This window comes from Periplaneta americana, chromosome 3 (genome assembly GCF_040183065.1).
Source record: "Periplaneta americana isolate PAMFEO1 chromosome 3, P.americana_PAMFEO1_priV1, whole genome shotgun sequence".
NCBI classification, from domain to species: domain Eukaryota; kingdom Metazoa; phylum Arthropoda; class Insecta; order Blattodea; family Blattidae; genus Periplaneta; species Periplaneta americana.
In genome coordinates, this window is record NC_091119.1 from 27522533 (window position 1) to 27535351 (window position 12819).

Sequence of the window (12819 nt, forward strand, 5' to 3'; positions counted from 1 at the left end):
TAATAATCATCATCATCATTAATTTTTCTTAAAGACTTTATTGATAGGCCTATATATTTTCAATAAGGATGAACGAAAAGTTACACAACACAGAACTGCACGCATTTTATTCTTCGCCTGACATAATTAGGAACATTAAATCTAGACGTTTGAGATGGCCAGGGCATGTAGCACGTATGGGCGAGTCCAGAAATACATATAGAGTGTTAGTTGGGAGGCCAGAGGGAAAATGACCTTTGGGGAGGCCGAGACGTAGATGGGAAGATAATATTAAAATGGATTTGAGGAAGGTGGAATATGATGATAGAGACTGGATTGATCTTGCTCAGGATAGGGACCGATGGTGGGCTTATGTGAGGGCGGCAATGAACCTCCGGGTTTCTTAAAAGCCAGAAAGTAAGTAAATAAGGATGAACGATTTCTGAGGTGAAATCCCTGAATTCGTAAGTACAAACACGGTACATCAACGGCCTCTCAAGCTAGGCGCTCATTTAAGTACCGGAAAAAAATTCGTTCGGCGCGTTCTTTGCACTACTTTTTTTAAATGGAGCATCGCGCACTAGACCATCTCGTCTCTGTCCGCATGACGGGATTCCGTTCAGAATTCTTGCCAGAGAATTCTAAAAGGATTTCCGTACGGTTCAAGATCGAAATATAGAACGTCAGGGCAAATATATCGATGACAAGGCCTCCAATCGCGGTAATATTGAAGGTGTAATGAATTAATGGGTGACGTGAAGTTATTCTATTAAGTTCAACAGTATGAAGAGTTTTATAATTTATGAAATTAGAATTAAAGCAATGTAATATGGAGAAAGAACATAAGGGATGAGCTTCGAAAAATACTAAATTAACCAGGTATGTCCTTTATAGTTTATTTAAGTTACAAAGCTATTCATTTTATTTTCAGGTTCAGTTCAGAATACTACAATGAAATAATGCGCTCTAGCGGTAAATTACAACACTATTTGATTATTCATTCGGAAATGCGGACAATGAGTGATACTATAATAAAAATCCGAACGCAACGAATGGATTTTTTTCCGATAAGTGAGCGCATACCTTCAATCTGACCTTATTTTAGCTAATTGACAGATGCATATTACATAATTATATTCAAACATTAATAGGCGTACAACTTTAAATTCATGCTCAAAAGTTATTTCAACTCTGAGAATTTTAAACTTGGTTCAAGTGGGTCTCTTCTCTAAGCCCAACCAGAATCCTCCCTTCACAGTCATGTTGAAACCGCTCTGCTCCATTATGATTGGTATCGGCGTCTTGGGAGTCACTTTCAGGTTGAACCGTGATAACAGATGCACCACAGCGAGCTTGGTTTTCAAGAGAGCGAAACGATTGCCTGAAACAGAAAATTATTATTACTACCAGTCACGTACAGTTCGGTTTTTTTTTAACATGGAACGTTCAAGTGGGCACTTATTCAGGAAGAATGTTCGTTATCATTTCTGTAATACCTTACGCGCGTCTTGCTCCTTAGCAACCCACAACGTATCATTACTGGAAAAATAATGAATCTTCGAATGTAGATTTTCATGGCCGGCGTCAATGGGGTGAATGTTTTCCGGACTAAGAGACAATGGTTTACTGGCGATATTTCGTCCAGAGCTGCGGTAGACATCTTCAGTGGCGAGACACTCGAGGGCGTAGTGATATCCTCAGTATGCCACAGCTGAAGATGAAACGTCTGGACCAGTTCGTACCAAAACAGTAGATTTCAATTGAGTACAGCGAGGAGTATAGATGTTACCCGCGACCCGCTCGCTACAGACGATACGCAGTTCACATAAACAACGCGTGGTATCATTCTGTGGAGCTGTGTACAGTCGTGAATAGTTTGAAGAATATTGTTAATTTATATTAATATTTTAAGTTCTGAACAAAGTGAGCTATTCTGTTATTATTGTATTATTTTGGTGCTAGTTTCGGCCCAAGACTTTATAATAAAATTACAAACCATTTTCCAAGTTTGAAATATTTTAAAATTTAATGTTTTAAAAAATAAATTTATAAAATTATTCACGATATATAATACTAACAAATATGTGTATTTTTTACCTTTTTATTTCTGTAGACTATATTCATGTTTTTATTGAACATCACTGACTTCTGTCTGATTATCAATATATATATATATATATATATATATATATATATATATATATATATAATGCTTTTTCTCTCTTTTTCTCTTTCTTCTTTTCTTTGCTCTTGTGTGTTATTTATGGTTTGAATTAAGTTACTTACTGTATTTAGTAAACTGTCTTTGTAAATTTTATGTTATGTTATTGGCTAAGACCACACCGTACACGAGCCTGGCTCTTACGGTAGAGGCTAGAAACATTTTTGTTTTATAAATTTAATTTGTACTCACTTTGCTAACTAAAATAAATAAATAAATAAAGTAAGTAAGTAAGTAAATAAATAATAACTACATTTACGTAATGTTAATATTACGCATGATTCCAAAAAAAGTAAACTCATCTGTTATTAAATAATTATGCAAACAGGAGTGTGTAACACGTTTATTTTTTTCCCGGATTATTCTTCGTTAAATGTTGATATCTCGTGCTTCTATGCATTCGGTTGTGTTACAGTCCGAGTTCAACATCGGAATTACGATACGAACTTCCTAGCTGTCATTACAATAGAAATGAAAAATTTTCTTGAAAACAATACTGTGGGTTTAATATTATGTGCCACGTCATACGAGATACACAAAGTTGTTGTTCACCTGAGGACAGTAGGCCTAAGAAATACTGTATCATATTTAAGATTTGCTCCAGTAACGTCTTGAGACACAGAACGAATATTTTTTCGGAATAAAAAATAAATATTGTTTTAATTTTTTTCTGAATATAAAAGAAGTACCGTATTTCTTTTGATAAAGTGAAAATGTTCATTGTTATTTTGTTATAATGAGGCTAGAATCATATTGTATACTTTGTATGTTATTTTTATGTGTATGAGTAAATTATTTTAGATTTAGAGGTTTATAATTTATTACAAATTATGTTTTTTTATACCTTTTATTCGTTTATTCTTTTCTTGTTCTAAGGCCGTGGACGATTGGAGCACAAGTTTGGTTACCATCCGGTTATACATGTTTGTCGTTCTGGTTCATTGACATTGAGAGCTGCGTTACTACTTTTCATTCGGTAGAGATATAGACCAAGCTTACACAACTTAAACATTTTGGTACCAACTTCTAGCTCTGGTCTGGATGTAACATAGCCAGTAGATCACGGCCTCTTTTTCGTCAGAAAACACTCGTCTCGAAATAAATTTTTAATGTCATCGTAGTAGATAAATTCACTCTTGCACTGGTTGCAATATTCATTCAAAGTTCAAGTTCTTTGTTTTATGATTATGCTAAAATGATTCTCATCGAATTATGATCTACGATTATTTGAAATCATACAACCACCAACCACTTAAACGTTCGATGCAATTATAGGGATTTTGTTCTACGATTCCTCTGTCATTTTTTTAAAATTTAGGAATAGCTGTTTCATCACCATCGCCAAGCATAATCAAACTCGCGTGACGATTATAAAATGTTTAACAATTGAAGTCTCGATGCAAGATAAGTTATAGGCCTAAGTATGAATCGAGATTTCACTGTTAATTAAGAAATTTTGTGGGAAACCATTCTAAAAATATGCACACAATTGAAGTGATTATATGTAGAATAATACAAGTCGACAAAGTAAAATCCTAATCTAATTTCTTTTTATCCTTTAAATAGGCCAATAGTGAGTATACTGCTGACGAGGAAGCATTATTTCGAAACTTATTTTTCTCTCATACTGTCATAAGATAGCGCTCAGAGATACGAAGACAACAATATCAACAGCTCGGTGTCGAAAAATGGACTTGTGCAAATTTGCACGTGAATGCTTCAATTGGCTCTATTAATTTAATGATTCAGCGGTTTTGTTATTTCCACTGTAGCTATTAATGTAGGACTATTTTTTTACTTCGTTATAACGACGCTGTATCAACTATGAGGTTATTTCGCGTTGATGGGGTTGGTGATAGCGAGATGAGGCCGAGGATTCGCCATAGATTACATGACATGAGGAAAATCCCGGAAAAAACCCGACCAAGTAATCAGCCCAAGCGGGAATCGAACCCGCGCCCGAGCGCAACTCTTGATCGACAGGAAAACGCCTTAGCCGACTGAGCTACACCGATGACTGCCTACATTGTTATTTAAAACTACATAAGCTTGGTGTTTAGTCAACTGTCCAAAGACAGGTCTGAACCTCACAAGTGATACCAAGAAGACATCACTTATGAGGCAACTAGGCCAGGAGATAATGGAGTGGGGCGGCCAGTTCCTCCTCCATTGCATACATCGCCGACTAGCTACATATTACACTAGTCAGACTTCAGATGCATACAGACAATTGTTTTTCCTCTGACACATATCATCAAGTGAGATGTACATGTAGGATATATTAAATTCATTATTTTATACTTTATCTATCATATAAACAACAACATCAATTTTCTAAAGTTGCAGGTTAAAATTAAAAAATAAATGAATATACAAATTTGGTTTATGAAATTCTTTTACATTTTTAAACAATACAATAATTATATCAATAAATGGTTTCCTATTATGTTGCACCAGGTACTACAATAAATTTTATTGTCATAGAACTGCTTTATATTTCATCAGCGTTTCTATCGTTACGTCATTCTTATTTCCGGCGTGGTCCCGCCCACTCTATTTGTAAGTTTCAGCACGACTCTCTTCTGCGTGACTGTATTTCATCATATTCTGTGTCTAGCTTGCTGGCAAATTTATTGTTGAATGTTGTAGAGTCGTCAGTTTATGTTGTAGCTTAAATGTGTTGTATTATACGGAGTTAAAGTTGCAGTTCAAGATTATAATGTTTCAAATTCGTAAATCTATAGGTTCGCACGGCCGGAAATTTTTTGTCAATAGATTGTTATCACCATGCTAAAACGCTAAATTCCATTACATCAAGTTCGATAGTACCTACAAGACTATTAAATGCGTACATTGCCATGAATGAGATAGCGATTAGTTGTCGAAAATCAATATCCTGGGTGTTCATTTCAAAGTGTGTCATGACGTCCTGTTGTTGGGTCACCGATTTGAAGCGAGTTTCAGCTTATATGTTAGAGAAGTTGCCTATTATTTAAGGCGTTCTTCAATCTGAACTTGACAACGTGTACGGTATAACTTGAACGTCGTAGCAACAGATGGCGGTCTGTACGGTCTGTGTGCTACCATAACCTCTTTCGAACTGTGTTTTGCGCCGGCAAGTCGTACGCAGGGTATACTGTATTTTTTTTCATGGAGTGCAGTTTCATAGAAAGGACTTTGCCGACAGACCTTCTACTGCCCCCTACTAATTGGTTGTCATAAATAAATGTCTTCCTTACTGTGACGGAAATCTTGTCTTCTCCTGTAAGTAACCAATCACAACCCTCGTTCAGAAGAATTGACAGACTCCCGTCTAATCCACGTGGAGGCAGAGTTGCCGCGTCTTTTCCGAATTCCAAGAATGCCGCCGAGGGTCACGAGGATTGTGGCAGGATTGTGGCAACTGTGCAATCTTGGGACGAGGGGACAGGATGGAATTGTCAGAGGTGATTATGTAGGAAGTCATAAATCTGTAAGTGGGTGTTCAAAGGAACCACCGAACTGCACTCCTTGAAATAAAATAAGGTATATTTGTTATCGGTTGCGTACGGTAACATTCCACAACACAAATAAAATGCTCCGTGTCCATGTTGACCGTCGAAGTTAATGTCAACAAATACGTAAGTAATCGTCTTAACCCTCTCCCCATATCCCGACAGTACGTATTTCTAAACAGTTCACTTTCCTGCCACTACCGGCGTTACCGTACGTATCGGTACGTACTCTTCAGAATGAACGCCGTACTTGCTAAGCAACTTCTCTGCCTCACAGGTTATACACCTCTGCGGGTAACGTAGTTTGGGCTAATCTACAGCGATTTAACCTGACCGAAATGTAACGGTTGGGAAGTTATTGATAGACGAACTTTTAAATGGAGAGGGACATTATAGACGTATTTCTACGTTTTAGAACACTGAATTCACAATATGTCAAACTATTGCATACAATAAAATAAATAAATACTTCGTTGCTAGGGAAACGTGGACAGCAGATGAGCGATAATTTCAGTGCTGTTTGTTTTGGCGCATACCGTATTACTGGACATGAAATCTGTAAACAAAAACAGAAATGGTCTTAAAGTGGGTGGATGATAAAAAGGTAGACATTCACAGAATGTGCAAAAGAATGTGTGGACATAAAATGGACATTGTGTCTGTGGACGACATGTCTTGGAACCTTTGAAAGAGACTTTGGAAAATTAACAGTTAATTTTTACGTTTGTAAAAGTATCTGACGAACGTTTTCAAAATCGGCGGAATTTTCTATCACGTTGTTTTTACGCCTGTGGTAACAAACAGTTGCTTGCATACGAGAAATTCCCTTAAAAACTGTTATTTTTAGAGTATGCAAACTTACGTCAAATTACTGAGGGATAGTGTGCATTTCCTTTCAATAATTCCGTCATCTTGTAAAATTATTTTTGGCACAAATGTCGAATCTCTATATATTTCTGCGTTAATTTAATCAACAGTAGCTTAGACGATTGACAACCTCTCACCGAAAAGCATTTGTGTCATCTATAGGCCTACTAATAATAAATCTGTAACCGAAATTTTTCTGGCAATATTCGATTTTACAAAAATAATTGGTGTCAACATGTATAATTAATCATACTGACACCAAGAATCGCTTTTTTGAAATTTTTGTTTGTATGTCTGTCTGTCTGGATGTTTGTTACCTTTTCACGCGATAATGGCAGAACCGATTTATATAAAAATTGGAATATAAATTAAGTTCGTTGTAACTTAGATTATAGGCTATATGGCATTCAAAATACTGTAAATTTTTATAGTGAACAGCAATGTAATTTTATTATCTCAACAATAACTCTTCACTTTCTACAATTTAATTTCACTCCCGTCAACAATGGGATTTGCTCTCCGCACAGCAACATAGCGTTCGTTATTGCACTCCACAAACGACAATGACAATTTACTTGGACTATTACGAACAACAATGAACTGTTAATCTTAACTAATATCCACAAAGCACTATTTACTACACAGAACTGTCAGTTCTCAGTTCACAGCTCGTTTGTCTTGGCTAGTTCTTCTAGCTCAGTCACTCGCGTTCACAGAATCTCGAACCCCAGACCTTCAGAGACGGTCCACTGCACTCGAACTCCGGGCTTCAGGCTCCACAGTTACGGACACAACTCAAGTCGCGCTCTGGTCTCGAAGCTGGCTTCACTGCTACACAAGACTGTCTGGCTTGCTCTCCACTGACTTTAACAACACTGCCTTACTGACTGACTGACGTTCACTTGCGTCTTCTCTTTTATAACCAAACTATAGTTTCTGGAGAGTTCGCGAAAGATTCCACTCTCGAATAATCCGGATATCTCTTCTCTCTGCCGCAGTCGCTCTTTCACCTTTCTCCCCACAGCACATGCCCCAGGAAGCAGATGCGCGCGCAACCTGCCCGCCACGGCCGACTTAGCCCTTCCTTCTCACGTGGCTGTCACAATACTTTATTTAAAAGGGGGGTTATAAGGGGGCCTTAATTAAATAATTCGAAATATCTCGCTTATTATTGATTTTTATGAAAAAATTACATAACAAAAGTTTCCTTAAAAACGATTTCCGATAAGTTTTATTCTGTGCAACATTTTGATAGGACTAATATTACTATGATGTACCGAAGCACATGAAGTAATTACATAAGTAATTGAAATACGACTATTTGGTCTAGGGAGCATCCGTTTTCGTTGCAAGAATAATTCGCTTAACATGTTTGTAAATTAGTCTCGAATACGTTGCGCTGCTGGAAAAGTTTTTCTTCCTGAGATTCAAGAGCCCTCACAACCAATTAAAAATTTAGGTAGGTACTTATAGTACTACATCCGTTATCAACACACAAATAATATCGGGAAGTACAACACTTTATTTAAAATGGTATCGTTTGGTGACAAAACCTTCTTCCAGCTGAGAGTAACAACCTTCAGTTCTTACAAATATATTCGATCAGACGCTGTTAGGTCTAACATAATACCAAGTTTAAAAGTACAATTGAGCCGTTCAGAGCAGAAGTGGTGTAAGTCAAAATTGGATAATAGGTTTAAAGTAAAAATTCTGTAAAATACAACGTAAAGTAGCAATTAATATGTCCTTCTTACTATCCACTGGCTACTAATAGTTTAAATAAATTGAATATTATTTTATGCTTTTCGCTGTATTTTACAGAATGTTTACTTTAACCCTCATTATCAATTTTTGACTTACACCACTTCTGCTCTGAACGGCTCAATTAATCGAACAACTCCATCACCTATTGCATGGTAATAACAGTTACATTCATAGTTCTAAATATAACTTTGAAAGTAATTCAGAAGCAAACGATTTATAATTGATAATAAGTTAATTATTCACTAACAATAACAAAGCTGTATTTGGAAATATAACAGATTTAAGTCAATGATATTTATTTATAACAAGTGCAGCGAAGCGCGCGGGTACGGTTAATATCCAAGTAAATTTAATAAAACGTTTGCTAGACGAAAATAGCACGAGGCGAGTTTTTTCCGACTCATTTTATGATTTTCCTTGCCATTCTTCCACACCTGTGGAGTAACGGTCAGCGCGTCTGACCGCGAAACCAGGTGGCCCGGGTTCGAATCCCATTCGGGGCAAGTTACCCCGTTGAGGTTTTTCCGGGGTTTTCCCTCAACCCACTACGAGCAAATGCTGGGTAACTTTCGATGTTGGACCCCGGACTCATTTCACCGGCATTATCACCTTCATATCATTCAGACGCTAAATAACCTAGATGTTGATACAGCGTCGTAAAATAACCCAATAAAAAATCCTTGCCATTCTTATTCTAACATAATTTATTGTCGTCATACTCTACCTCTATTAATGAAACGGACAGTAGAATGAGAAAATTCGCAGTAAATTACTTACCGATACACATTCTGGGTCCCACTCCGAAGGGCATATACGTCGAGGGGTTGATTTTGTGCTTGTTTTCATCACTGAACCTCTCAGGATCGAAACGTTCCGGATCTGGAAAGTATTTGGGGTCGCGGTGTATTCCGCAGATGGGAAGAAAGAGGTTGTCTCCAGGCACCAACTCGATAGGCGGATCACTCTTTAATGTGTAGTTTCGGATGCAAAGCCTGTCCACTGCTGAGATTGGAGGGTATAACCTCAGGGTTTCTGTGAAATCAGGTAATATTTTAGTTTAGATACAGTGAATATCGTTAGATATTAGATGAACTTCCTGGTTCTACTCGGTCCATCTCTCTGCATTCTCTATTTAATTAATATATTTATTGCAGCCAAATGGCCATTTAGATTGCATTTAATTTACTTTTGTTTTTTCATAAAATAGTCATAAAATATTGCGTATATATGGATTACATAGGGGAGACTGTTGTACCTTTAAACACTTTTCACATTTTATTTATTTATTTATTTTTTTAATTTTGGGAAATGAAAATTTTTAAATGAAAAAATGCTTGAAATAATTATTGAAGATTCCTTTACAACTTCCTGTGTGTATTTTTCTGTTCTACAGATCTATTAAGGATGGAAAAAATAAAATGAAGGGATATGTAATGTGTTCAAAGGTACAACAGGTTCATGTACTTTGGGACATACCCTCTTGTAAGTTGGAACACATGGAATATAGATGAAAATTTAGCTGTAAATGCTTACAATCATACTTAAAATGTATTTGCCGTCATAAACCAAGAGCAGGCTTCTCTGATACAGATTTTAATTCCTGGAGAAGCAATAACTGCTTCAACAGCTTTCTTCAAGGCATCCGGATCAATTGGGGGCCTCTTAACTCCGGACTTACTTCGTGACATGAACTTAAAATAAAAGAAAAACAAAACCCGATAGTATCGGGTACTTTGGAACATGTTCCATGGTACAAGATGTTTTGTGTTCAAAGGTACAAGAGGGTGTACTTTTAATCAAATATGGCTCCCAAAACTAGAGATTCGAATAAATCATGGAAATTAAAATATGTAATTACTCACCAGATTATAGGGAACACACCGTACTTGAAAGATATTAACAAATACAATCTGGTTTTGTGTTAGAAAACATATCAACGAACGAAATGTTTACCTTCGGTACTAAAAAAACTTCTTTTATACACGGAACTCACGCTTTGCAATAAATCAAACCGAAACTACGACCAGAGCTGCTTAGCGGCTTTCTCTACAATCTACTTCAGTTTGAGTCCTCTAGGTAGCAACAAAAATTAAAAAACAAAAAATGTTCAAAGGTACACTATGCTAAAGGTACAAGTCTCCCCTATACATGAATATCAAATAAAATATACCACAATGTTAAAAAGTACATATTGTATCTTATTTCATTACTTTAATTCGAGTATATACTCGTACTTTTACACAGTCATTACAGGTAGGATTTCCTTAATTAAATTCCCTGTCAATTTCTATCTCAATGTTTAAATTTTAAAATAGAATTGGAGTATATAGGGCTATACTAGTAGAGTCAAAAAGTACCGGAACTTCGGGTGGCAACGCCACGCTCTATAGGCAACTTTTCTGCCTCGTCCGTGTGGTATGTGACCTACTCTTCAGGCGTATAAACTCAATGCTGCTACGCATGAGAATGGGGAAGACTAACGTAGCCGGAAACCAATCGAAATATGAGCCATTCAGAGCAGAAGTGGTGTAAGTCAAAATTGAGTAATGAGGTTTAAAGTAAAAGTTCTGTAAAATACAGCGCAAAGTAGCAATTAATATGTCCTTCGTGATATCCATTGACTACTAATGGTTTAAATAAATTGAATATTAATTGCTATACATCTTGATTACACAACTTTTAACACTATATCACTTCGGAATATGTACTATATGTCTTTCTCGTGTTAAATTTTACCGTACCTGGTTAACGTGTTTCGGCCTGCTATTGGCCTTCTTCAGAACTGGTTGTTGTCTTGGCGGCTTTTGTTTTGTTTCCTGTGGAGGTGTGTTTGTGTAGTGTAATGTGGAGTCAAAGAGTGTGTGTGTTCTGAAATTGAGTTGTGTGTTCAGAATTTCATTGGGGTGTGTTTTTGTGTGTCTGACTATGTGAATACCACAGTTTAAAAAATACTGACATATTTAGTTTTAATGTTCATAATCCTTCGAAGAGATGTAAAAATTAAAATATCTTGGAGCAACAGTAACAGATATAAATGACACTCGGGAGGAGGTGTATGTTACATATTTAGTTTTAATGTTCATAATCCTTCGAAGAGGTGTAAAAATTAAAATATCTTGGAGCAACAGTAACAGATATAAATGACACTCGGGAGGAGGTGTATGTTACAATTCTTCGGCGTCTTCGTGATGTAGTTCGACGAAGAAGACCCAACTTGTGGCAAGGACAGAATTGGGTTCTCCACCATGACAATGCCCTAGAACATAGGTCGCTCTTGGTGAGTGAATACCTCGCACAACACAAAATACCTCTCCTTCCATAGCCACATATTCTCCATATCTTGCTCCAGCAGATTTGTACTTATTTCCAAAGGTCAAATCCCTACTCAAGGGACAGTGATTTACGTCAGACGAAGAGGTGAAAATTCATGCGACAAGCGTTCTGCGGGAAGTGACCAAAGATGGGCTGCAGGAATGTTTAGAGAGAAGTGGTATGAACGCTGGCAGAAATGTGTCACTCCCTACGGGGTGCACTTTTTCAAGCCAGTGTTGTGTAAATGGTTATATGCCATCTGCAACAAAAGTATCTACACGTGTTCGCACTGAGATTATACGCCTGGAGAGTAGATCACATAACACTTGGACGAGGCAGAGAAGTTGCCTATAGAGCATCGCGTTGCCATCCGAAGTTCCGGTACTTTCTGATTCTACTAGTATAAGCCTTGTGTACGGGTATGTCATTAAATTATAAGAGTATGACATTACTTTTCACTGTATTGATATATTGAACATTTAGATGAAAATGTTATACAAAAAGAATTATAACAATAATTGTTACTACCAAAGATATCACAATAACTGGTCTTCTTACTACCACTGAAAACTTACCGGACACAACCATGTCTAGGTACTTCATGCTGTTGAGAGCTTCGTACGTGAACTTTCCATTGCCTTCTTTAAGTGTGTCGTCGATTTCTTTCTGTAGTCGAGCCTGCATGTCGGGATGCACGGCCAGCAGATATGTAAGAAAACTCATGAGAGTGGACGACGTATCGAAACCGGCAAAGAAAAACATCACTGCTTGTGCCACAATATCTTCGTCATCAAATTCTGTGGGAAAGAAATGAAGTATTAGGTTGTATAGTGTAAGAAGCGTAAAATTATTTATTTTGTATTATTTAAAATTAATCTATTAACACCACCACCACAACTACCACCACCACCACCACCACCACCACCACTACCACTACTACTACTTGATTAATAATAAAAATACTACAGGTAATATTATTATTTTTATTATTATTATAGTTAGATTGTGTTTTAATTCACATTACTCATCTTAATCTTTATCAGTGTCATATTTTAACGTATTTATTATTTGTTTTGTATTGTTCTAATGTACTGGACCATAATTATTGGCCTACGGGTGTTATTGAGCACACAAATATAAATCAATAAATAATAATAATAATAATAATTATTATTATTATTA

The 12819-nt window shown here is 36.5% G+C and overlaps 1 protein-coding gene across 1 annotated transcript in view; it reads right to left on the reverse strand.

The window, feature by feature from the left end:
• The window catches only part of LOC138695875 (cytochrome P450 9e2-like), a 36035-nt gene continuing 23216 nt past the window's right edge, over positions 1 to 12819 (reverse strand). The window contains exons 6-8 of the mRNA XM_069820205.1: positions 12213 to 12434; positions 9103 to 9357; positions 1 to 1360 (exon numbers count right to left, since the gene is read on the reverse strand). Coding sequence (XP_069676306.1) covers positions 1191 to 1360; positions 9103 to 9357; positions 12213 to 12434 — 647 coding nt within the window. The 3' untranslated portion in view covers positions 1 to 1190. The remainder of the gene's footprint in view (positions 1361 to 9102; positions 9358 to 12212; positions 12435 to 12819) is intronic.